The sequence below is a fragment of the Sorex araneus genome, chromosome 3, assembly GCF_027595985.1.
Source record: "Sorex araneus isolate mSorAra2 chromosome 3, mSorAra2.pri, whole genome shotgun sequence".
NCBI classification, from domain to species: Eukaryota; Metazoa; Chordata; class Mammalia; order Eulipotyphla; family Soricidae; genus Sorex; species Sorex araneus.
The window spans coordinates 174,297,861-174,325,260 of NC_073304.1; the positions used below are offsets into that span (position 1 = coordinate 174,297,861).

General features: G+C 45.9%; 1 protein-coding gene and 1 pseudogene across 1 annotated transcript; both read right to left on the reverse strand.

Moving 5' to 3' along the window:
- Positions 1–3,900: 3,900 nt before the first annotated feature.
- LOC101558681 (olfactory receptor 8G1-like) lies at positions 3,901–4,884 on the reverse strand (annotated as a pseudogene).
- Positions 4,885–12,439: 7,555 nt separating this feature from the next.
- Positions 12,440–26,087, reverse strand: LOC101558413 (von Willebrand factor A domain-containing protein 5A-like). The gene is made up of 17 exons (XM_055132187.1): positions 26,008–26,087; positions 25,725–25,927; positions 25,294–25,516; positions 25,042–25,217; positions 24,579–24,693; positions 22,768–22,934; positions 22,447–22,535; positions 21,870–22,014; positions 21,689–21,768; positions 20,895–21,009; positions 20,174–20,338; positions 19,901–20,001; positions 19,567–19,820; positions 16,772–16,804; positions 15,537–15,667; positions 14,797–14,923; positions 12,440–13,094 (listed from the first exon to the last, which is right to left on the reverse strand). Exons 1-17 carry the CDS (start codon positions 26,048–26,050, stop codon positions 13,015–13,017), a joined length of 2,247 nt encoding a protein of 748 aa, XP_054988162.1. The 5' UTR covers positions 26,051–26,087; the 3' UTR covers positions 12,440–13,014.
- Positions 26,088–27,400: the final 1,313 nt, after the last annotated feature.

Here is a 27,400-nt window from a genome sequence, read left to right on the forward strand (position 1 = left end):
AGAGATATATTATAACACTATATAAAGTAAATTATTTTGTGCCTGCTAAGGGGGTTGAGTCTCTTGCCCACGCACCTGACAGTCTTCCCCAGGGCCCTTCGGGGAAGGGCTCCAGCTTCCCTCCCCACCCCAAGCAGAGGTCCCTCGGCCGAAGACCTCCGGAGCCTAACACAGCCATGCTCAAGACCCATCTTCACACGTTTGGACGACCCTCTCTCATGAAGGTACCAGCAGAGGAACCCAGGTATGTGGGACCCGGGGATGAGACATCCAAGCCTGCTCTGATCGGGACTGGCCTCTTCCGCCCAGATTTCCCATTTTACAGTTGCTAGGCGTTCACACCCAGGGACTGCCTCAGGCATCGTGTAATCCCTCCAGTGGCCAACATCCAGAGACTTAAAATCAAACTCCCAGAAGCATGTCATAGCCTACTTCTCCCTCTGGGAGAACCCTGCAAGCTACCGAGAGTTTCCTGCCCACATGGGAGAGCCTGGCAAACTCCCCATGGTGTATTCATATGCCAAAACCAGTAACAATGCTGGGTCTCATTCCCCTGACAGCGAAAGAGCCTCCAATGCGGCATCTTTGGGAATGACGAGTAAAGAGAGGCTTCTAAAATCTCAGGGCTATTGTGAGCAGAGATGCAATGAATATGTAGGTACAGATGTCATTTCTACGGTGCTCTTTTGCATCCTCAGGATACTGTTCACAATAGCCAAAATCTGGAAACAACCCTAGTGCCCTAAAACAGATGATTGGTTAAAGAAACTTTGGTACATCTACACAATGGAATACTATGCATCTGTTAGGAGAGATGAAGTCATGAAATTTGCTTATAAATAGATAGACATGGAGCGTATCATGCTAAGTGAAATGAGTCAGAAAGAGAGGGACAGACATACAAGGACTGCACTCATTTGTGGAGTATAGAATAACATCATATGAGACTGACACCGAAAGACAGTAGATACAAGGACCAGGAGGATTGCCCCATAGCTGGAAGACTACTTCATGAGCGGAGGGCAAAAGGAAGATGCAATAGAGAAGGGATCACTAAGAAAATGATGGCTGGAGGAACCAGTTGGGATGGGAGATGCATGAGAAAAGCAGATAATGGACCAAACATGATGACCTCTCAGTGTCTGTGTTCAAAGCCATAATGCCCAACAGTAGAGAGAGTATGGGGAATATTGTCTGCCATGGAGGCAGGGAGAGGGTGGGAAAAGTGGGGGGTATACTGGTGACATTTGTGGTGGGGAATGTGCACTGTTGAAGGGATGGGTGTTTGATCACTGTGAGATTGAAACCCAAACATGAAAGCTTGTAATTATCTCACGGTGATTCAATAAAATTTAAAAATAAAAAATTTTAAAAATCTCAGGACTAGGTCGAATGGAGACATTTCTGAGAATGCTCGAGAAATTTGAAGATCAACAGGTGATGATGATGATGATGATGATGATGATGATGATGATGATGTTCTGAAACCCTAACCCTAAAACAACCCTACAGATTAAAGGCAATATTCTTAATTTGAAAAGAATAAAAGATGTTCTTAGGAACCAAAGAAAGAGAGAGAGAAAAGTTTAGGCATTTCATTATTGACTTATACAACCTTACATCATTGTAGTTCAGGAACAAAACAGATTGATCTAAGGGGACAGATCATAGAGTTCCAGCTCTATTTTGAAATATATCTAAGACTTATTATAATATTTTTATAGCAAGTCTTTTCCAATTCTCAATGATGACAGATGGTGCAGATGTTTTCTTTTTGTTTTGAATTTGTATGATTTTTGGCCTTTGGGCACATTGGCAGTGCTCAGAGCTTTCTCCTGGCTCTGTGCCAGGGATCACTCCTGGTGGTGCTTAGGGGGCTATAGGGGATGCTGGGGATCAAACCTAGGTCAGCCAGTGTGATGCAAGCACCCTACCCACTGTCCCATCACTCTGACTCCCATAGAGATGTTTTTTTTTTTATCCTTTTTAATAGTTACTGTTGACAAAGGAGTGCTTTCATTACCAAATATTCTCAAATAGTTATTTTGTCTCCCGGCCATAAATACAATACAAAATGTAGTAGATGTTTTTTCAATGCTAGAAAGGAAAGTTACATATAAACCTGGAAAAACATTGAGATAATAAAGTGGATATTGGTATAAAGCACATGTGCATGTAAGTCACCTGAAAATGTGCATACCTATGAGCACTGGAGACAGATCCATCCACTACAGTAATGTTTCCATGGAAGATTAACCCAATATTATCTAGAAAGTCAAGAAGGACATTTCCTGTCACTTTCACGGAGAAGAATGGCCTCCCCTCCCTCACCTTAAGTTCTGCTTTGATGGAGCGAGATAAAGGCTGCCACTGAGGTGTCCTATATTGTGGTTTTATTTGGGTTTTTGATTTTTGGGGCCCAAACTGGCAGTGCACAGGGGGTACTCCTGACTCTGCTCAGGGGTTGCTCCTGGCAGGGCTCAGGTAACCATATGTAGTACCTGGATCAAATCATGGTTGATGGTATGTAGGGCAAGTACCTTAAATCCCTGTACTGTATCCCCTGTTCTTGAAATGTCACATGTGAGAACATCAGCACCATCAGTTCACCCACGCACTGCTAAGTGTAGTACCCACAACAAAAACACATATATATTCAGATGCACATAATGCATCCTGGGCTGTTTATTAGACCAGGCTCTTCTCCACCAGTGTAACCACTTGTGATATAGTAATATAAAATGATAATAATACCTTATTATTGGGACTGGAGCAATAGCACAGGGGGTAGGGCATTTGCCTTGCAGGTGGCTGACCCAGGTTTGATTCCTCCGTTCCTCTCAGAGAGCCCGGCAAGCTACTGAGAGTGTATCCCACCCGCAAGGCAGAGCCTGGCAAGCTCCCCATGGCGTATTCGATATGCCAAAAACAGTAACAACAAGTCTCACAATGGAGACATTACTGGTGCCCACAGAGCAAATTGATGAACAATGGGACTACAGTGCTACAGTGCAAAGTGCTACCTTATTATTCTTCATATGTCCCAACATTCTCTAAATTAATCTGTGCACTTGGTATTAATGATTTAATAAATTGTGTAGATTTGTAACAGCTAAAAATGATTAATATTAGAGACTGTACTTTTATAAATATTGTTATTGCTCACTATCATTGAACAAGGTCAGGCATATAAGATTTGGGAATATAAAAAGATACTGACCTGGGCTGGAGTGATAACATAGTGGGTAGGGCGTTTGCTTGCATGCAGCTCACCTGGGTTCAATTCCCAACATCCCATATGGTTCCCCGAGCACTGCCAGGACTAATTCCTGAGTGCATAAACAGGAGTAACCCCTGTGCAACACTGATGTGACCCAAATCATGGTCACTATCATCCCGTTGCTCATCGATTTGTTCGAGCGGGCACCAGTAACGTCTCTCATCGAGAGACTTATTGTTACTGTTTTTTGCATATCCAATACGCACAGGTAGCTTGCTAAGTCTGTCATGTGGGCTCCATACTCTCAATAGCTTGCTGGTCTCTTCGAGAGGGGCGGAGGAATCAAACTAAAAAAAAAAAAAGATACTGACCAGAAGGATTTATTTCATGAATCAAGACAACAAGTCTAATGCAATAAACAACATGCATACTAGGTATGCGGAGTCTGATGAAAGCTTTGGAGGATTAAAGGAATACTTAGAAAATGAACGGGATAGGGCTGCTAAAGGCAGATGGACTCTGGTATCTCAGAACCCGGCTGCTCTCACTGTGTCTACACTGTGATACTCATCTTGCTTTTGCTCTTTTCTCCAAGTAACCAGAAGTAGTAACAATCTCGTTCATTGTGATCATTCAGTATCTTTACCAAAATTTCTCAGAAAATTATAAATAATTTTTTTTCACTGGGTACACCTCTTTTTAAGAATCTTATTCAGGGCAACTTTGACATCTTGATTCTTGACACTGTAGATCAGGGGGTTCAGCATGGGCATGACTATGGTATAAAACACAGAGGACACTTTCCCTTGGTCCATGATGGTGGTACATGCCACCTTCATGTACCTGCAGCTCACAGATGACAGCTGCAGGTACATGAAGGTGGCAGAGCCAAAGAAGACAGACACGGCTGAGATGTGGGAGCTGAAGGTGCTGAAGGCTTTGGGCCTTCTGTGGAGTGAATGCCGGAGGATTCTGGCAATGATGAAGATGTAGGAGCCAAGAATGGCCAGGGTAGGAGCAAAAATATTGTAAGCACCGGAGCAAAAATATTGTAAGCACCGAAGCACAAAACCATCACCTCATTGATATAAGTGCTGGTGCAGGAGAGTTCCAGTAGTGGGCAAAGGTCACTGAAGTAATGGTTGATTCTATCAACTTTGCAAAAGTGTAGCCTTAGCATACAGCCTGTATGAGCTGTAGCTCCAATGACACCCATGCTGTACACCCCGATAACCAGCCAAGAGCAGACCTGATAGGACATGGTGATGTTGTAAAGCAAGGGATTACATATGGCAACATAGTGGTCATATGCCTTGGCAGCTGACATGTGACACTCTGCAATACCAAAAACAAGGAAATAGTAGAGCTGAGTCATGCATTCCGGGTAGGAGGTGGTGTTCTTCTCAGCCACAAAATTCACCAGCATTTTGGGGGTAAATGATAGTGGATTGACAGGTCAATGAGAGACAAGCTGCAGAGGAAATAGTACATAGGGGTGTGGAGGTGGGTGCTGAGATCTACGTGTGTGATCATGCCCAGGTTCCCCACCACGGTGACCACAAGATTCTGAGGAAGAGGAGGAAGAGTGGGAGTTGGAGCTCAGGACGTACCGCCAGTCCCACGAGGATGAACTCAGTCACTGTGGAATCATTTCCTGTTGACATATTCCTCTGAGAATTTTATGTACGAAGAGAGGAGAAGATGGCAAGATGGGGTAATTGTTCCATTCTGCACTCAAATGTGTAACAGACCTCAAGTTCTTCCAAGCAAGTCACTCCCAGTGAAGATCTCAGATCTCAGTAGTGCAGGATGTGTAATAAATATCAGATGAAACTCTATCCTTCTTAGCTCTTTACTAAAGGATGAATCTTAGTATTGCTCATGTTCTGAACAGAACTTTTCTATCACTGATTCAGAATTAAAAGAACTTCCCAAGACTTAGAAGGCAAATTGAAAAATTCATGTCTGATAGTTAAGAATCTATTTTTTAAAACAGCTTCCTGGACTGGAGAGATAGTCCAGCAGGTAAGGTGCTTGCCTTGCACAGGGTCAAACTGGGCTCAATCCTCAGCACATGGGAAGTGCTAGAACCCCAAACCCACCAGGAGTAATTCATTAGTGAAGAGCCATGAGTAAGCCCTGAGCTCAGCCAGATGTGGTCCAAAATAAAAAAATTAAATAAAAATGGCTTCCTTGTTGGGAACTATCTAGCTAAAGGAGACAGTAAGGGCAGTTTGTGGGAGCTCTCAGTCCAGAAGCAAGAGCCGGAGGTGAACGCTGGCCCAGACAGGGGTCCTGGATCTGTTCTATTTGTTTCCCTCCCTTGGAAGAACTTCCTTTTATGAAAATCTTTTACAAAGTCCTTCCTGGTCATGTAGGCCTTTTACAAAGATGTGATTTATAATTACCAGAAATTAAGGCCCTTAAGTGTGACAAAGTCTAAGATAGTCAGGCATCAAAAAAGAATGTTGTTGCTCTCCTTTGCGTGATGTCTAGGCAGTAAGCGCTGCACTTACTGTCCAGGAGACAGTGAGCCTCCTTACACCACAAGTCTTTCTCTTATTTTATCTCTTTTTTTCCTTTCTTTTTTGTAACTGAGAACTGGTGCTTACTTTATTTATTGATTTATTTATTTAGAGTCACTCTGAGACACACAGTTACAAAGCTGTTCATGGTCAGGTTTCAGTCACACATTATTCCAACACCTGTCTCTCCACAAGTGTATACTTCCCACCACCAATGTCCGTGTTTTCCCTCCCCCACCCTCCCTTCAGCCTGTCTCTATGGCAGGCAGTTTCCTTCTCTCTCTGTCTCTCTGTATCTGTCTGTCTGTCTGTCTGTCTGTATGTCTTTGTCTTTGTCTGTGTCTGTCTCTCTGTCTGTCTGTCTGTCTGTCTGTCTCTCCCCCCCAAGCCCCCTCTGGTGCATTATGGTTTACAATACAGGTACTGAGAGATTACCTGTTCTGGTACATGTTTTAGGCACACAGTTCCTATCCAGAGTGATTATTTCCAACTCTCTTTATCATAGTGCTCTCTTCTCCATCCCAACTTCCTTCTCCTCCAGCATTTGAGGCAGACTTCCAACCATGGACCAATCCTCCTGGGCCCTTGTCCTTGAGTATTGGTCTCACATTATGTTTACCATGGTAAGTGAAATGAGATAGATGTAGAATGATTAGACTCACTTGTGTGATCTATCTCTTTTCTTAATCCTCACAGGCATAGTTGCTTTAGGCCTGTTCACTGGGGTCTGATCCCTGGCAAAAGGTTTTGTTTCATTTTTTTAAATTCATAGTCTTTATTTTCTTTTTGAGTTCTATTTTATTTATTAATTTAACTTTTTTTTATTGAATCACTGTGAGATAGACCGTTACAAAGCTGTTCATGATTGGATTTCAGTCATACAGTGTTTTGACACCCATCCCTCCACCAGTGTACATTTCCCAGCACCAGTGTCCCCATGTTCCCTCCCATCCATTAAAAGTACATAAAGGATATTTTTTTTAACAGAGAGATTTTATTTTCTTTAGGCCTTCTAAGTGTCTTCAGTTGAGTTCTTTTTAAATCATAACATTAGTCATATTTCTGATTTTTATTATTGATTTATCATGCATTTATAATATTGTTGAATTTGAGAAATTTAACTTTACATCTTTACATGTGTATATCATTTGTGATGGTAAATATCATTTAATGATGGATGTGTCACTAAGGTTCCAGTGTCATTCCACCAAGATGAACTTCCCATTTCTCCTTGTACTCCTCCCTTTTCTTGCTTCTACTCCTCCCTTTTCTTGTGGTGACCATCATAATTTTCACCAAGTCAGACATTTTTTTTGGGGGGGAATGACAGTTTTTTTTAAAGAATTTTATTTTATTGAATCACCATGTGGAAAATTACAATGCTTTCAGGCTTAAGTCTCAGTTATACAATGCTGAAACAACCATCCCTTCACCAGTGCCCATATTCCACCACCAAAAAAATAAACAACAACAGTATACCTCCCATCCCGCCCTCCAGCACCCCCCCCACCATATAACTGATAAATTTCACTTTACTTTCTAATTACTTTGGTTACATTTAATATTTCAACACAAACCTCACTATTGTTGTTAGGAGTACCCCACTAGAGTCAGACCTGTTGTGAAGAGATATGAGGTCGAGCGGTTTTGGATTTTTGTATTTTAGCAACTAAGTCCAGGGAGATTTCTTCCAGATATTGGATCATTGCAAGCTTGTAAACCCCATCTGTGGTCGTCATAATATGGCGGTCACCACGCCCTTCACCCCCGGCAAGGAAGAGGCGAGAGAAATACCTTTCCCCTCCTGGGCGGGCATGGGGCCGAGGCTTAGTTCTCAGGCTGGAGACATTCTGCGAGGAGCTGCCCATACCAAAAGTAGTTTAGTTGGCATCTGGAGTCACGCTCGTGCAGCTGTGGAGAGGCCGCACACACGTGCGGCCCCCGGGATCACATCTCAGCGGCAGGCTGGGAGCTTGGTTTTAAGTCTCCTGATGTTGGCCGCTGGAGGGATTACATGATGCTGGGGGCAGTCCCTGGGTGTGAACGCCTAGCAACTGGAAACTAGGAAATCTGGGAGAAAGAGGCCCAGTCCTGATCGGAGCAGGCTTGGAAGTCTCAGCCCCAGGTCCTTCACACGTAGGTTCCTCTGCTGGTAGCTTCATGCGTAAGGCTCATCCAAACATGTGGAGAGGGGCCTTGAGCATGGCTGTGCTAGGCTCTGGAGATTTTTGGCCGCAGAAGCTCTGCTCGACCTGGGGAGGGAAGCGGGAGCTCACCCCGTCTAAGTGTCCCGGGGGAAGACTGCCAGCGCGTGGGCAAGAGACTCAGCCCCCTTAGCAGGCACAAAATAATTTACTTCATATAGAGTGTTACAATATATCTCTCACAATAGTGTTATTAAGGTCACTGAGGATTGGTTTGCGTGACTTTGTGACTGAGAAGTCTGGGTTCAACGGGACCAGGAATGGGGATCCACCACCCATATCCCCCTGTCTCCAGCATCTCAGCAGTCATGCCCATAAGTCACTTCAGGCTGGTGCCAGATAAACTCGTCATCGGCCACCACACACCACCATAGAAGTCCACTTAACTCAGTGAGTGAAAGCAATAACACAGAAGTCTCAACTATCACTAAACAGCTCAGTAAATCCTCAGTGACTTTTTAAAATTTTTTAATTTTATGTAGTTCACAGTATTTGATTACATTTAATATTCAAACACCAATCCCACCACCATGACACCTTCCCACCACCATATTTTGGATGTTTTTATCTTGTACCCCAACCCCTGCCCCAAAGCAGATCTGAAATAAATATTTTTGTATTATTTGTTATGAAAAACCGCTGAAAATGCTACAAAAACGTTTCCTTGGGGAAAAGAGTGTAAAGATTGTTGTATTTCACCTGGGGGCCATTAAGCCTTTCTAATAAGAGATCACTAACATGTTGTTAAAGGTTGAGCCGTTGTGCTTGTATATATATGTATACAAATATAAATATATATATATACATATATATTATCTATTAAAAAATTTCCCTCTAAGATTAGTTGCCTCCTACTTTTTTTTTAAATAAGAATTTTATTTTATTGAATCACCATGTGGAAAATTACAATGCTTTCAGGCTTAAGTCTTAGTCATACAATGCTGAAACAACCATCCCTTCACCAATGCCCATATCCCACCACTGAAAAAAAAACCACAGTACACCTCCCATCCCTCCCATCCCCGCACCCCCCCACCCCGCCTTGTAACTGATAAACTTCACTTTACCTTCCATTTACTTTGGTTACATACAACATTTCAACACAAACCTCACTATTGTTGTTAGGAGTACCCCACTAGAGTCAGACCTGTTGTGAAGAGAAATGAGGTTTTAGATTTATCTACTTTAACAACTAAGTCCAGGGAGATTTCTTCCGGATATTGGGTCATTGCAAGCTTGTAAACCCCATCTGTGGTCCTCACAACATGGCGGTCCCCACGCACTTCATCCCCAGGAAGGGACAGGCAAGAGAGAGAAATACCTTTCCCCTCCTGGGCGGGCATGGGGTCGTGGCTTAGTTCTCAGGCTGGAGACATTCTGCAAGTAGCTGCCCATGTTGAAAGTGGTTTAGCTGGGTCTGGATTCACGCTCGTGCAGCTGCGGAGGGGCCGCACATGCATGCGGCCCCCGGGGTCACATCTCGGCAGTGGCAGCTGCCTCCTACTTTTAACTCTGTCAATGTGGTGTGGTAATCTTGGGGTATGGGTAGGGTTCACTCGTGAGTGAGGGTTGGCTTGAGCTTGTGGATAGTGGCCGTGAGCATGGCGGCGGTTGGGTTCTGGAGGTTTTTGGCAGCAGGAGCTGGGTCCCTGGCATGGGGAAGGGTCTCACTCCCCACTCTGGGGCACCCCGAATGAAATAGCTTTATGCAGGGGTCAGAGGCATGGTTACGGCATGTGTCATGTTATGTTCCCTTCCTGGAGAGAAGGACATGCAATTCTGGAAGGTTTCAGATAATAAATTTAATGCTTATTCTTCTGACCCACAAATACAGATCATCTTCTATTTCTTTTTTTAAAAATTTTATTGAATCACCATGTGGAGGGTTACATAGTTCTCAGGATTATGTCAGTTATACAATACTCAAACACCCTTCTCTTCACCAGTGCCCATATTCCATCACCAACCACCCCATTATACCTCCCGCCCCCTCCCGCCCCCCCAGTCCCCGCCCTTGTAAGTGATAAGTTTCACTTTGTTTACGCTTTATCTTGGTTACATTCCATGTTTCAACACATAACTCACTATTGTTGCTAGGGTTTCCCCCCAAAAAAGAAAAGACAGTCCTACTGTCAAGGAAGCATTTGATAGCTCTCCATTGCTGAGAATGTAGAGATATTAAGTCCCGCTGTTTGTTACATACTTTTCTATTTTTTTCAGCCCTCGTCCCGCGCCACCGAGTTCACGCCTGTTTAGTAATCACCACCCTGCCTGACAAAGGGAAAAAAAAATGAAAAAGATGGTTATTTCCCGTCATCAGCTGGCCTGGGGCTCTGGCTTAGTTGATAGTCTGGTAGAATGTCTGCAAGCAGTTTCTGGAACCAAAAGTAATACGCTGGTATCGGCCCCGGCTTGAGATTCCACCAGCGTCCCGCTGTTCCAAGTACATAATAATTTATTCCCTTGTATCCCATTCCCACGCCACCAGGTCCATGTCAGCTTAATGTACATCATACTATGGTTAACGCCACACCACGTTTCTTCCCGAGAAAGAAGGATATTTCTTCTCAGCCGGTGTGGGTGTGTAAAAATTAAAAGAAAAAGAAAGGGCGCGCAGGTGGCGAGGCAGGCGAAGGAAGGAAGAAGGCCAAACTGGTTGCTCGATCGGTTTATTTCATGTCCATCTCCATTCTCCTCTGATTCTCCTTCTGCTTCTTTCTCCCCCATCCTACTTCATTCTCTCTCTCTCTGCCTCTCTCCCGGCTCTCGGTCTCTCTCTCGATCTGTGGATCTGGCCCCGTGGATCTGGCCCCCGTGGATCTGGCTCCCATGGATCTGGCCCCGGTGGATCTGGCGCCGTGGATCTGGCTCCGTGGGTCTGGCTCTGGCCCCCAACCCACTCTTACAGCCTAGTTAAATCTCCACACCATGAGGGGGTTGGGGCATACACATAGGTGTGGTCAGCAATAGGGTAAGGTTCCTTTCCCTCAGGGGATGCTTCTCCTAGGACTTAATTCTCTTTCAGCAGGAGGATCCACCCAAGGGCAGAGTCCCATGAATGTGTTTCTCTTCTCCTCAGCCAGCAAACATATAAGAATTCATAATATTAATTATTTTGTATGGACACAATAAGAGATGCATTAAAGCTTATAGAATTGCTCTCCTGGGGCCATCTCAATCTCAGACTACAGTGCTCAGGCCAGATCAGTCTTTCCTATCCCTGGCAGGGTCCCAGTCTCATAATTACTATTGGATCATGACAGCATTTGTCTATGATCAAGCTCTTAACTTATAATTAAGAATTAGGCACTTTGGCCAGGCCCATCTCGATGCCAGGGTAGCACATAACTCACCGCTTGCCCTGGATCCTTCCCGTCCCACGTCGGGGACCCTCCTTTGGGGTGCTAGGAACTGAGGGCAACTGAGGCTTAAGTGGAGAAAGCAGATGCCCAGGAGGGAATATCGAGGCCAATTAAGTCTTAAGTTATAAAAACATAATATTGTCTTCTTGTGTCTATACAAAAAAGACATAGCTTTAAAGTAAATTATTCAAAAGGCATAAAGAGGAGAGAAAGGCAATGTTATAATATTCAGTGTCCTAGGAAGTTCTGACCTTACCAATTAACAGAGTTTGATTAAGGGAAGAGCAGATAAACTGGTAGAATTGGTTACAGATAAACAAAAGAATGGGAGTGACTCGGGAGCACTTTGATGGGTGTGACTGATAAACCTAAGCTCCTAGTGGCAAGGGGGAAAGGACAAACCAATGATATCCAACATGTGGGGATATGGCTTACTTCAGTCTATAGAGATGGCTACCACTTTGATTGCCTTCAATATTTCAGCAAAAGACTTACTATTCTTGTTAGGATTTCCCACCAAAGTCCGACCCGTTAAAAAGGAACCATTTCATATTGGTGATGAAATAAATGACATTAGGTCGCGCGGCCATGGCAGCGGCCTCGCGGCTTTGAATTCCTGTATAAAGTCCAGGGAAAGTACAGCCAGAAATTACATGTCACTACAAAATTTAACCCTACTATGGTCCCCCCAAAGTCCAACCCGTTACAAAGGAACCATTTCATATTGCTAATGATTAGATGACATTAGGTCGAGTGGCCGCTGCTGCGACCGCGCGTTTTTGGGTTTCTATATAAAGTCCAGGGAAAATTCTGCCTAAAATTCTATCGCTACAATCTTTTACCCTTCAACAAAAAACTCAGTACTATTGTTTGGAGTTTCCCCCCACGGTAAGCCCTGCTAAAAAGGAACATTTACACGTTGCTGACAATCAAGAGATATTAGGTCGCGCGGCTGCTATTGTTTTGGATTTCTATATGAAGTCCAGGGAAAATTCTTTTGGTAATTGCATCACTCGCTGGCGGTGCCTGGGTCAGTAGCTCCGAGCACACAGTTTGGAGGCATTTTGGGGGCGCTGCTCGTGTCCAAAGTGGTTCAGTTGCCTCCGGGGTCGATCTCGCGCGGCTGCAGAAAAGCAATTTTCTATTTCTATAGGTCATCATTTTCTTTTAGTGGCATCATACAGTTTTCAATGTACAGGTCTTTCACCCTTTTTGTTAGGTTTTATTGCCAGGTATTTCATGTTTTAGTGTGATGAAAAAGGATGATTATTTTCTTTCTTCTATCACATTGTTTGCCTATAGAAATGTAACTTTTTTTACCTTGACACTTGAAGTGATATTTTGTGGTGTCTTTAGGGTTTTCTAGAATACTGTTGGTTACTGTCATTCCCTGGTAAATAGCAGTAGTTCTCTATTTCCTTTGCAATTTGGATTCCTTTGATGGCTTTTTCTTTGCTAATTACTCTTCCCAGCACTTGCACAATTTTGTTGCAAATAGCTATCTAATTGGACTTCCTTGTATCTGTTCCAGAACTTCCACCCACTAACATTTGGCAGAGGGTTCCTGCTGGGGACAGGAGGATTTTCTCTGGAGGGAACCAGGAGCGAGGCAGTATGGGGCAGCACTTTGATGACAAGAGACAGGCTAGGTAGATGTCAGGCATGAAGACACGCTGAAGTGGACGGGGTCTTGCCCAGTGTGCTCAGAGGGCAAAGACAGCCACATCCACCGATGACTTCAGGAAAGCAGCGGCAGCTTCCACAAGTGTTTGCAAGACAGAGCCTGTGTTAAGAAAACAAGATTTGAGCCTCTGGGGGCCAGAAGGATAGTACAGTGGGTAGGGCACTCTCTTCGTATGTGGCCAACCCAGGATCAATCCCTCACACCCTATGGTCCACTAAGGCCCGCCAGGAATGACCCCTGAAAACCAACAAGAGGGGCCCAAAATTAAAAAAAAAAAAAGTTGAGATTCTTCTTAAATAATAATGGGAACAACCGCTCTACTCTCCATCTCCATTAAACCTCCCTTGTCATCCCTGGCTTCTCTAGTCCCCACAATGCTCAGCTGTGGTTCCATAGCGGGCCACTCTGCAGACACAACCCTTCCATGGCACAGCTGACACTGAGATGGGGAGAACAGATGTGCCCCCCTGTGTAAACACAAAAAATTATCCTCGGGGGCTCTGCTGCTGCTGGACATGTGTGTTCTTTCAGTGGCCCTGAGATGCCTTTCCACCTCCCCACCTCCCCAGGGCTCCCCAACAGAGACACAAAGAGATGGGGAGATGGGGAGGCTGGGGACCACCATCTGATGGTGAGAATGGCCCATTTAATGTAGAGTTACTGGCATACTTATAGAACATCTGAAGGGGGGTTGAGGTAAGCACAGGTGTGGTTGGTCATTTACATAGATAAGCATTTGGCAGAGGAAATTCTTTTAGGGAGATCAACTCAAGTAGACCTGTCTCCCAGAGACAGCTACATTGCTTTTATATTTCCCTCTAATTGTATAAGTTATCAATACTTTCAGTTGTTTGGGTAAACACAGTAAGAGACAAAGATCCCAATATTAATCCTCTGGGCTGAGAGCAAACAAGGCTTTTAACACTTGGTTGCCTGGGCTCTGAGAGCAAGCAAGGCTTTTACCGTAAATCCCAGACTAAGTCCTCAAGCCAGTTCAGCTAGTCCTTCCCAGGGAGGAGTGTGTGTGTGGGGGGGGGTTGTCCTGTCTCTAAAGTTGTAATAGTTTGCATGAAAACCATGCATTTATGCCTTCTAGAATGTCCCATTTCGCTGCCAGGTAGTCTTGCCACTCACCCCAGGACCATCCCAGTCTCACAGCGGGACCACCCCTTCGGGCTGTTAGGAAGTACAGAAACTGAAGCCTGAATTAAGTAGTTATGACCAAGTAATTATGCCCAGGAGCAGATATATTTCAGAGTCAATCAACTCCCAAATATTAGGAGCATAGCACTAATGGTCTTTCTGTGTTTAATCAAAGAACATTGCTCTATGGTAATGTATACAAAGGCTATAGGGGAAACTGAAGGCAAGTACAAATATATAGCACTTCAAATACAAAGCGTATCAATACAAGTTCAGAATTACCAGAAAGTTTTGTTTTACAAGCAATCAAGATTGACATGGGGAAATGTGCCAGTGAGATATAAAATACAAGGGAAATGTTACAAATAAACTTTAACTAAATTAAGGATGCTAGCAAGGGTATGTTAAATTTCTCTAGGAGGAAGAAAGGGGACAATTCACTGATAAAGCCTAGAGCACTTAGGGTTAATATCCAACACAAAGGGGAAGTTGAAGATAGACTTTGACTAAATTAAGGATGTTAGCAAGGACATGGTAAGCTTCTCTGGGAGAAAGAAAGGGGCAATTCACGGATAAAACCTAAAGCACTTAGGGATATCCAACACCTCCCACCCCCTCTTCTCACCAAGCAGCAGGAGTCTCAGGACAGTGCTCCTACCTGAGTGGCTGTGAATCCAGGCCACCGCCTTCCTTTCCAGAAGCTCCCACTCACACTTCCGGCCCTGACCGTTCGTGTTCAGCCAGGTCAATGCCAGGATTGTGGCCCAGCAGGAAGGCTCCACGTCCTGCATGGCAAACAGACTTTGCTGGAACTCTTGGTCCTTGGTGACTCCCTCCAAACTGCCACATGGGATTTTCTAGTCACTTTACCACAGGGGCGCCACAATGCCAGGCCTGAGCCTCAATCTCAGGGCAGCAACTCTCTGCTCTTTGTACGTTCAGTGCTTAGTACCAGGTAACTGTTCCGTAAAATTAATTCTATCTGGAGTGATTGGGGGGAGGGGGGAGTAAAAGTATTCTACCCCCTTCTTCTGGACCATCACCCTTAAATCATTGGCTTCTACCTTACCCCTTGTAGCTTGTTCTTTTTGCTCTAATTTCCCCAGAAATCCCCATTAGCCTCTACTTTGCAGAAATTTATTAATCCTGGTTTTGCAGTCAGAAATCACTCTTGGCGGTGCTTGGAGACTATAGGGGATGCCAGGGATTGAATCGGCATGTGCAAGACAAGTGCTAAACCAGCTGTGCTATCGCTCCATCCCATACTTTGCAGAAATTTAGACCCTAGTCTCGAATGCTCTCCTTCCACAAGTAGGTTGTGACTCACCCCGGTTCTCATTTCTGACTCCAGTATCTCAAAATCACAATCACTCCACCTCCCCCTCTTCAGAATCTTACCTTGACAGTCAGTGCTGTCTGCATGTCTGGCAGACTCACTCCGAGGATAGCGGCCAGTTGGTCATCTAGCTCCCAGGAGCCATTGGCCTTCTGGAGCATAATCAACTCCAGGAGCTGATCAGTCTCAGGCTCTGTGGGGAGGAAGAGAGCAGGGTGAGAAGGAGGAGTCCTGGCCTTCGACCTGGCTGGCACCAGATAGGGCTCAAGTGGGTACTGCATGTTGGCGCCAACACTGTAAGCTGTGCTCTCTCCATCGGGCACCAAACGAAAGCTAACACAACATTGTGGCAACAATGACCATTTCTGGCGGAACACGCCCAGGCCAGCCTGTCAACTAGGGCCTCATTTCAGCCCTTCCACAGAGAGTACCTCACTGGGACTCTAGAAGCCTCCTGTGGTACATGGTTTTCAGGGAACCTACAGGACAATGCTTTGGGGGGAATCCCACCCAGTGCAGTCAGGGATTCTGGTACCTTAACTTTCTAGAGAAATAGAGTCTCGATTTTCAGGACATCCAATGAGGGGCTGGAGAGACAGCAGGGAGGGAGCCACCCTTGCAGATGGCCAGTCTGAGTTCAGTGTCCAGCATCACATGGGCCTCTGAGCACTGCCCGGAGTAAACCCTATGTGCAGAGCCAGGAATAACCCCTGAGCAGAGCAGGGTGTGGCCCCAAAACAAATGAAAAACCCAAAAAACTTTCCAAGGAAAGTAGATTCAAAGGAAGCCCTCCACGTAGTCTGTGCCACAAAGAAAATTGCTTATATTTTCACAGAAACTTCCATCTCAAATGGGATGGTGGAGTAGAAATCAGTAGGCAAGAGAAGTCGAGAGGATAAAAACATTTCTGTTTTCATGGGTAAAGAGACTGCTCTGAAGTAAACATTTATCTATTTGTTTTGGGGCCACGACTGCTGGGGCTCAAGGGACTATACAGGGTGTTGGGCTCGAACACGGCTCAGCCTGAGGCCAAGCCAACACCCGGCCCTCAACTGCCTTAATTTAAATCTCAGCTGTTACTCAAAATGTCATCATTCGTAGGAATCGCCACTTTGTGAGTTGGAGACCACAAAGACTGGTTCTGAGAGGGATGTACAGGAACTAAACTGGCCCTGTCCAAACAGTGGCATGAAAGCATTCACCACATCGGTGAGCCCATTCAGAGGGTGCAGAGTGGTGGCTTAAGTGTCCAGGGCCTGACTGGGCTGAGAGGACTGGGAGCGCATGTGAGACTCACCTTGTGCATCTTGTTCTTCAAACACTACACATCCTGGAGAAGACAGACAACCAAGTGTAAATATTGGAGGGTCTTTCTCCTCGATTATGTATGAACGGCTAGATTTGATCCTCCTCAGAGCATAAAATGCTTTAAGAAACCCTTTACAGACATTACCAGAAAGCTTTGGTGGGGGTACTCTGTGAAGGGCAGACATTGGTGAGAAAAGTCCCTGGAAAGCTGCTCCCCTGGATGGTCCATTGGTATTCGATGGGTTAGAACCCGCCCATCCAAAATGCACAGTCCCCAATCCATGGCAGCCTCCATGCCCTTTCTCCCACCCTGAGCACAGTGGAGCTCATCTCACAGTGCTCTCTGGAATCTGTGACTCATGATGGGAAACTTCTTCCAGCAGTTTCTCTTAATTTCAAACTAAATCTTCTGTCGCCAACAACTGTTCCCCCCTGCACATTGCTGTGTGTGGCCATGAAGGTGAGACCTCTCTCATCATGAGGTATGGCATAAAAAGAGAAATTGAAGCTCAGGCAGATCACCTGTGCCAATCCGAATCCCCTTGTGAACACAAAGTCTGGTTCTTCAGTTGTCTAATTCAGAGATGTGCTACCTTGGAGCACATGGTCTTTCTTCTTTGCTCTTGACTTTTCCCCTCTCCATCAGAATCTTCAGTTTCACATTGCTAGATTCCTTTCCCTCTCATCCACCAGGCCAAAGCCCAAATATGAGTTACGTGGGCCAACTTTCGACTCCATTCTCACCCCGAACTGTGCCAGAGAGGGGCTGGAATCATGGGACCTCATGAAGGTCTGTGCCCACAGATGCTCATCTAGCTCTGCCTCAGAGTCCCTGCTGTCATTTTCATATCTGACTCAGTCACTCAGACTATGAGAATCGCAAAAACTTACCCTTCCATCTAAGAATTCATTTCAAGCTTTTTGTTGGATGGGGGCTGGGAGCTGGGGAGACTGTCCTAAGTCTCATAAGCAGACCCGGGCCTGGACCTCACCCTTTCTTCCTCATCAGCCTCCATCTGGTCACCAGCAGTCTGAGCCCTCTGTGTGGACATTCCTATTAACAGTCTACAGAGCCAAGACACACAACGGCAGCCTCATCTCCAGGTGAGCAAGCGTGCCTGCTCCTTTTCCATTGATGGTGGGTCTAGAGATTTCTTCTTGATCTGAGCCAAATGGCTCGATTAGATTTGGTAGGGCCTTTTAAAAAATCATTATTATGATTATTAACGATCTGACCATTTTCAGAGCCTACTGCTGACTCTACAGCAGAGTCTGGCAAGCTACCCATGGCATATTCGATATGCCAACAGCAGTATCAATAATGGGTCTCATTCCCATGGCCCTGAAAGAGCCTGCAATCATTCAGAAAGATGAGTAAGGAGAGGCTTCTAAAATATCAGAACTGGGACAAATGGAGCTGTTACAGGCACTGGCTCCAGTAAATCCATGACTAACAGGATGACAGTGTTACAGTGATACAGTGATGATTATTAACCAAGAACCCATTCCCCCTTTGACTTCTCTGTAGACTCTGATTCTTTTGCCCCTTTATTCTGTCACAGATGTCTTCTGTGAATATTCACTCACTTTTCTTTCTACTTCATCCTTTTTTCTTGGAAAGGGGGTGGAGGAGTGGTGTCACACTTAGCATTGTCTAAGGGATCTCCAGAGACACAACAGTTCTATTCCAAAAAAATGTCTAAGGGATTGCCAGGGAGCAAATCAGGCTCCTCCACACATAAAAACATCCTTATGTCTATCTATGTATAAAATATATAGCCTATACTTTTCCCACTATATTTCTGGCCCCATGGTCCTTGGAGACCCCTTCCTAGCTACAATATATTTTTCCTCCTTTTTATCTCACTTTATACTTCCCCTCTGAATAGTTTCATTCCTCCAGATGACTAGTCATGACCTTGATGTAAATAGGATCAAATGTTTATTTTCCTTCTGACTGCTCTTCCAATACCAAACACGTATGTCTACAGTTCATATGCATATTCTATAAGCATGTTAAATTAAAAATACTCAAAAATACTTCAATATAGGATCCTTTAAGCTCCAATATTGAGGGGGGAAGGTATGCCTGGGTTAGCCACATGCAAAGCAAGTGCCCTACCCACTGTACTATTTCTCTGCTTCCTGCAACCACACAAACACACAGACACACTTTTAAACTCAAATTGGTACCATTATGTGCCCCATCTAGCCTCTCCTTGCTAGAACTAACATCACCCAACCTCAGGATCCAGTCCAGGGAATTTCTCACTTGATATGAGTCCCCAGGGACCTGTACTGGTGCCATCCTGGCGGTCAGCACACATTCTCTTCCCTCTACCACCAGAATGTTCACTATTAATCAGCTTCAAATTTATACTACAGGGGCTGGAGTGATAGCACAGCAGATAGGGCATTTGCCTTGCATGCAGCCAACCCGGGTTTGATTCCAAGCATCCCTTATGGTAACCGAGCACCACCAGGAGTAATTCCTGAGTGCAAAGCCAGGATTAACTCCTAAGCATTGCCGGATGTGACCCCCAAAAAAAATTATACTACAGGACAACTCAGTGTTTTATTATTTGTTGTGTGCTTGCTTTCAACTCTATAGAGCTTTCTACTACACTTTTATACTTTTGTATGAGGCTGTTGTACCAGCCAGAAATCCTAGCTGTAAGGCAGAGAAGGGGCAATGCCATAGAAGACCTTTCACAAACTCTCCCATGAAATGATATGCCATCCTGGATCCCAAGTCCATCTGAGTCTGCATAGGATCAAACTTACCGACTTGAAATAAGGATAAATTTGTGATGGGGTAACTAAAGAGCATTGGTGTTGGGATGTTCCTTTGAGCCAGAGGCCCCTGAACTGGCTGGTTGAGGGCCTTGTCGATGGCAATGAAAGCAGTGTGGGAGCTCATGACTCCACACTCCAGGCTGGCTTGGATGATGGTTTTCACGTCTGCCTCGTCTGTTCTCCAGCGGCCCATGTCCTTGGCCTGAATGAAGGCCTTGGCAGCCAGGCGGTGGACAGTGAAGCTGAGAAGAAAACATGGCTATAGAATCAAGGACAGAGATGGGGGGACAGACGAGAGAGGGGAGGAAAGGGGTGTTCTCACTTGGGGTCCAGCTGGCTTTGTAGAGGAAACGTCACCTTATTCTCCACACTCTTGCCTTGGAATGTGTACTTGAAGCAAACCTTGCCCGTCACCTCCGCTGGCTACAAGAGAGAAGAGAGGGAATGGCGTTAGAATCAGAGCAGCTGCCCAGCCCCATGCACAAACGCTTGTGAGGAGAAATCAAGGACCAGGCCTGAGTGGGTGAGCCGGGAAGCAAGGGTTACCACTTCCTGAAAAGTGAGACACCCCCGCCCCTCTGGCCTGGAAACTCACCGGCATGGTCCCCAACAACTGGGCATAGATGATTAACTGCTGGCCCTGAAAGACGGACGTCTCTGGTGGGGAAAGCAGCTGAGCAGACAGTCCGGAGGGCAGATCCCAGCTCAGAGAGACCCCCTCGACAGCAGGCTGCAGAGCACATTTCAGGGACCTCAGAACCTGGTGGGAAAAAGAGAAGCAGCAGAGAAAATAAAGCTGGTTTATCCCTGCACCTTTTTTCTGCACTGGAACCCTGCAGCAAGTGAGACACCGTCCTCATCACTATGGCTTTACAGGCACAGAAGCTGAAGCCACAGGTCTGAGAGCAGGAGGAAAGGATGCCCCAGCGCAGATTAGACTGGTTCCTCGGCCTTTATCTCTGACTGCAGCCCCCACCCTCTGGATTAGAACCTTGGGAAATAATACAGAGGTGGGAAGTCAGACAGGAGATGCCTCCTCCAGTCTCCCTAGGTCTTCCCTTGAGTGAGTTTTACCCCAAAGCCAAGCTGTGCCCAGATGCTCTCAATTTAAAGGATTTCTTCTCATGCAAATGGGCCATAAAAGGAGTTATTCAAAGAAAGCTCCAAACCTCTTGTCTGGACAGCCCAGTGCTGAGTGTCGCTGCCATTTCCCTAGGCCCTAGACACATGTGGACCCTGTGTAGGGAGAGGAGTGTTCCCACAGAGTTTATGGGGCCTCAGAGGGAACCCTGGTGGAGAACACACACAGCCCCTACCTTGGACTGCATTCTGTCTTTGCCCGTGATGAACTCTGCAGCGCCACCAGATGCCCGGGCGATGCCTTTTATGAGGCTGGTGGAGGCGCCTTCACCAATGCCGAATGAGAAACACCTGCAGTAGGCAAAGCTCAGTGGTCAGAGGTGGGTCCTAGGGGGAGGTGATAGAACCACAGCATGTTTGAGAATACCTAAAGGAGGGACCAGAGCAATAGTAGAGCAGGTAGGGTGTTTGCCTTGGACACAGCCGACCGAGGTTCAGTCCCCCACATCCCATATGGTCCCCTGAGCACCTCCAAGAGTGATTCCTGAATGCAGAGCCAGGAGTAACCCCTGAGCATCAGTGCTGTGACCCCAAAAGCCAAAATAAATGAATAAATAAATAAATAAATAAATACCTAAAGGTGATTGACTTTCCAGACACTAGGACTAACGGAACCGTTGAACGAGCATACACTCTCTCTCAGAATGTTTTTTGCTGTGATTTTTAATGCCTTCATTGAAGCCCCGAAAGGCAGGAGTGTAGACGGAAGAAACCCTTGTGGGCCCACACACCTGCTAGGAGCTGTGGGCGGCCTTACCATTCATGCAGCAGAGACTTCTAACTGCTGTGACTTTACAGTAAGTTTTACTTTATCAGCATGTTTAGGGTTTCTTGTTTTTTTTTTTTTTTTTTTTTCTGTTTTTAACTTGTATTATTTATTGGTTCCCTCCTGGATTCACAGGAACATGGGGTGGTGACTGGGTTGTGTGGTTGTGGCTGGTCTTACGGAGAAGCCACCTTCTCTTCTTACCTGTGCTTTGAGCTGTTTTTTCTGACTTCCTCAATGACCCTGGATGTGTCAGCAACTTCTCCATCTGTGAAGACAAAAAGCTGTAGGGGAGAAAAAAAAAAGACAAAGGCTCATCAGTCCTCTGGTTTTAAGGAAGTTCAGGGATGTGGGGTAACAACTGTTTCCTTCTCCACCCCTTTACCTGGAGAGGGTGGCCTGGGACAGAAGGGGCTTGGTAAATAATCTCGAGTGGGCTCAGGATCTCCGTGCCCCCCAGGTCAGCTTTCAAAAGCTTTACTCTCTTCAGGGCTTCTTTCATGGTCTCTTGTGTGTACTCTACACTGTTCCTGAGGAAAACACCTGTCAGTTCAGTCGGTCCCTGACTTCAGATGCCTGCCCCTGAACACCTGTTCCTGAAATCCCAGGCAGGTCTGGAGTAGCCCCTGACTTGGACAGTAGCCAAGTCCTATCCTCAATCAATCCTCTCCTTTCTCTCTCTCTCTCTCTCTCTCTCTCTCTCTCTCTCTCTCTCTCTCTCTCTCTCTCTCTCTCTCTCTCCCCTCCCTCCATCTCTCTCTCTCTCTCTCTCTCTCCTTACCTTCCTATCTCCCCCCACCTCTCTATGTGTGTGTTTTATGGGCCACTTCTACCCTGCTCTCTTCACTTACTCCTGGCTGGCTCGGCCACGTACAAGGCAAGCGCCTTCCCCACTGTACTATCTCTCCAGGCCCCTTCAAAATCTCTTTTTCAGACACCTTGTGGTATTTCTAGAAACTTACTGAAAGAATGCCTCATAGGAAAATCCAAATCCGTGGATATTGAAATAACACCCCAAGGGTAAACTCTTCAGCAGCAAGATCAATGTTTCCTAAAGGAAGAGAACATGAGGGCGACAGGTAGAGCGAGGTCTTTTCAGAAATGTCTGCTGCTCAAAATGCCATTCCTGAGGGCCAGCCTTCACCACCTCTGGTGACCAGACTGTGATACAAAGCTTCGGAGTGGTTGTATAAGCTGTAGCCCGAGGGGAGGCCACAGATCCCAATCTGGCCCCTGAGATTTATTCTTCCTTGAGCATGTGAAGAAGAAAGAAATTGCTTTACCTTGGCTGCCTCAATGCGTGTCTGAGGTGAATCCTTATTCATACGGCAACCCATGCTCCTTGAACGGTCCATGAGGAAGACAAATTCTCCACAGGCTTTTGAGGTCTGAGTCTCTGGGATATCTGGGTAGAAACTCACCATTGCAGATGGAGCTCCCATCAGAGAATCTACAGGAAAGCAGAGGGGCACCATAAGACACAAAGGAACTCAAGACCCCTGAAGGCCACCCAGAGTCAATTGTCATTTGTCCCAAAGAGAGCTAAGGAAACACATCTGAAAACACTGCCTGAGCATATATTCTACCTGTGGGCAGGTAGTTTGAGAAGAGTGATAGAAATAGGAGGCAGAAAAGAGGAATAGACACACAGAAAAGATGCAAGGACAGGACAATGGGCACCTGCAGAACTAAAGCATCATAAGTACATGTTACTTTCCTAGCAGCCGGGCAAATGAGAAAAACACATTACACAAGAAAATAAAGTTGGAACTTACAGTTGATATAGTTGAATGTACTTGAACTTAAATTTGTTCAATTTACACTGAATGACTTTAAGAAATCATCACGAACAATTTAGTAAACCACTGTTTACACAGTGTAAGGGAAAAATTTTACATATTTAGGCCTTACCTGTTCCTTGTTAACTCAAAACTATATGAACAGAATTGCTTTAAAAGTGTTATTAATGACAGGTGAGACATGATTATTGCCATAGTGAGATCCAAGTATAAAATAAAATTTAATGTAATATACTTTTAATTCCAGAGTTGAAAATGTCTATATGTAAGTGAAAATTGACATTTCTGTATATTGTATTACATGGTTTTAACTTATGTATATAGATCAAAATCACATTATAATCACTAAATGGCCCTTACTGATTTATTGTTGTAATCATTTAATCTGTCAATTCTTCAACTTTTGTTGAGATAAGAAATATAAAGTAAATCTATAATGTGTTATAGGGGCAAGTTGGAACTGGGAAGGAAACCAGGGATATTGGTGGAGGGAAGGTCACAATGGTGGGGTAGGAGCACGAAGCAACTGTACGATAAACAATTTTGTAAATAACAATGTTTTTAATAAAATTAATTCAAAAGATTTGTCCAACTTTTTCTCTTAACATTCTTTGAAAGATCTCCTCCCCCATTTTATTTAGTCTGTCAATGTACCTTAATTTAGTGGCAGTATCATTACTAAATTATAAGTCAGTCATATTGGTTCATCACTGATAAAACATTATGAGTCAATATGACTGCTGTCAGAGTTTGGTCACTCATTAATCTTTGATATTAAGGGGCTGGAGTGATAGCACAGCGGGTAGGGCGTTTGCCTTGCACGCGGCCGACCCAGGTTCGAATCCCCGCATTCCATATGGTCCCCTGAGCACTGCTAGGGGTAATTCCTGAGTGCAGAGCCAGGAATGATCCCTGTGCATTGCCGGGTGTGACCTAAAAAGAAAAAAAAATCTTTGATATTAAAATGGCAGAGAAAATCCTCAGTGCATATTTTTCTTAGATTTCGTTTTATATGTAAGATTCTCCAAAGAAAACGCAACCAAGTCATCATTTTGACACATATAAAGAAGTTATGTTTGCATCAAGCAGATCACTAGCATGACAATGCCCCACAGGGCAAAGGAGAGAACCTCGGATAATTCTGTGACAATGTCACACATTCCTTTTTGTTTGTCAAAATTGATCTTTGTCACATGTTTGTAAATAGCTTTATCACTTATACAATATGCTGGGTAAACAAAAGACGTATGGCTGGTTACAGGGCAGAGAGTTCCCCACAGGAAGGAAGGAAATACCAGGTTTGGCGTTGGGATCTCCCATCTCCACGGTCACACTGGGGGTATGCACCTCCTGGTAGTAGACCAGTAGTTCCACATCTCGGTCAAACTTGTGACCATCAGTCAGGGAAACCTGAGGTGGGAGAGGACCAAAGGTCACATAGGACCCTCTCTGATCACTTAGGGCAATGGTGGGTGCTGAGGGCAATGAGTTTCTTCCCCACATTAATAAGGGGTCAGAAGAAATTTCCAGGGAGGTGGCACTCGGGCAACCTGAGTTCAATCCCCAACATCCCATGGGGTCCCCCAAGCACCACCAGGAGTGATTCCTGAGGGCAGAGTCAGTAACCCCTGAGCATCACTGGGTGTGACCCAAAAAACAAAAAAATAGGAAACTTCTAGAAAAGTCTGAGGGTCCGGGTCAGGACCCAGGACTGGCCAAGACCCAGCGCTGGCCACAAGCGAGCCCACCCCGACCTACCTCAGCAGAAGTCCTGTCATCCCTAAGGTACTTGGTGGCACTTAAAGAGCAGTTAGACTGGATCCTGTCAATCGTGTGCTGGGAGCGGATGGAGGCAGCCAGGCTGAGCGTGTAGGGTGGAGACCCCTCGGGGGCTTTGGGGAACTGCATGCTGAGAAGGCTGTTGTCCGGCGAGCCTGCCAACAGTGGCCGTGGTACCATCATCCCTCCCCATGGCCTTGGCACCCCCACCGCCTGGAGCAGGCCCCTCACCTGACAGCTGGTAGCGCGGGTTCAGGACAGCCGGGAGCACGTAGCGCAGGGCCCCGTCGGCCTCCAAGGCCAGCTCCCGCACGTACTTGAGCGTGAGGGCTGCGCGTGAGCCCGGGGGCAGGTTGCCCACGCTGCAGCAGAAAATATCCCCCGAGAGTGCATCCTCTTCCAGGAGGAAGGCCTGGTGACCCTGGCTCAGGGCGTCTTCATAGTCGCTATGGGCCTGTGGGTCAGGGGAGGACAGGGAGCATCACAGGCAAGCACACCTCCCCCCACCCCCAGCCGCGCTGAACACCTCGCATCAGTTAGAAGGAGCACTGCGGGAGGAGCTCGTGCCCCCAGCATGTCCCAGGCAGCGGTATTTGGTTGAGTCCCACTAGAATGTTCCTCGAGGGAGCAAGAGAGGGGTCAGGTGCACTGATTCCCAGCACCTTCTCCTTGTCGCGCAGCTCCGCCACGATTGTCCTTCCATCCACCAGGGCCTCAAAGGAGTAGACAGCGGAGTTCTCATCCATGGGGAACACGAAGAAGGCCTCCACCGGAACTGTCTCCTCATTCTCATAGTTCAGCGTGGCGGCCACGTCGGCCACAAACTCCAAGATGGACACGCTCACGGCGATGCTCTTCAGTGGTACTGGGGAGAGATGGGGCGCAGCTGATGTCAGGAAAGGCCCTTTGTCACAGGGGCCAGTGAGAAGCAGGGGTCAGGCTTACCTGGTTCCTGCTTCAGGGTGAGGAGGCCACAGGGACAATTCATGGTGAGGCGGGTTACCGTGGAAACAGCAGATGAGCACCAGAAGTCACTGGGGACATAGAAACATCTTGGTCCAGCACCTTGACCTTAGCTCATAGTGGGGTGTGCCCACATGCTTCCCTAGAAGGGTTCTGAGGGCAAGGGCCTCTAATGGGTCCTCAGAAGGGCCCAGGTTGAAGTAGCAGTTCTCAAATGAGCCAGGGTTCAATGAAAGGGTCCTAGGATGCTGCGGGTACATTAGGGGCTTGGAGTGTTCTGTAGTCAGGATGCTCAGAGGATGACTTCTGATGCCAGGAATCTTACCAGAAATGGCCACATGGAAGTGGAGCAAGGAAAGCATGTTTAACAATTTGTGCTGGCAAAACTTTACAGCTACATGCAAGAAAAATGGGCTTAGACTTCCACTTATCACCTTGTACAAAAGTCAGATCAAAATGGATTATAGACCTCAATATCAGACCAGTTTCCCTAAGGTACATTGAAGACAAGGTCAGCAAAACCCTCCAGGACATTTAAGCCAATGGTATCTTCAAAGCTGACACACCACTGGCTAAGCAAGTGAAAACAGAGATAAATAAATGGGACTATCTCAAACTAAGAAGCTTCTGCACCTCAAAAGAAACAGTGACATGAGCGAAAATGGCGGCAGCGGCAGCAGCCACGCGGTGAGAGCCACCCTCTAATACCCCTCCACCAGGAGGTAGGACTTTCTTTAGTGACGTAGCCTGTAGGTGGTCCTGGGAGGGGGGGTGTTCCCGGCGCGCCTTCCGCCCAGAGATGAACCGAGAGCCGCGGCACGAGAAGCAGAGCCTCCGCGCCTATTGACTGTGATCCTGAGGTCTCCTAACCCATTTTGGCACCAGAGCGGATGCTTGCAGCCATCCATTTTGACTGTGAACTGAGCTAAAATATTAGAAACCCAAAACCGCGCGGACTCAAAGTCTTCACTCTTACCAATGAAGAGAAATTATTAGATGATGCCTATTCGGCAGGCCTGATTGTTGGGGAAATTTTCCAATGAATAATAGTGAGTTCTGTATGGAAATATGAAATGTACTCAATATATATAGAGAATAATGGGAATATCATTAGCTACTTAAATAGGGGGTGGGGTGGGAGGGGGGTGTATTGGGGTTCTTGGTGGTGGAACGGGTGCACTGGTGAAGGGATGGTGGTTTAATCAGTATTTGACTGTGACTTGAACCTGAAAGCTTTGTATTTTTTTCTTGTTTTCACGGTGGTTCAATAAAATATTTCTTTAAAAAAAAAAAAGAAACAGTGACCAAAATAGAAAGACAATCTACAGAATGGGAAAGGATATTTACACAGTACCCATCTGATAAAGGGTTGATA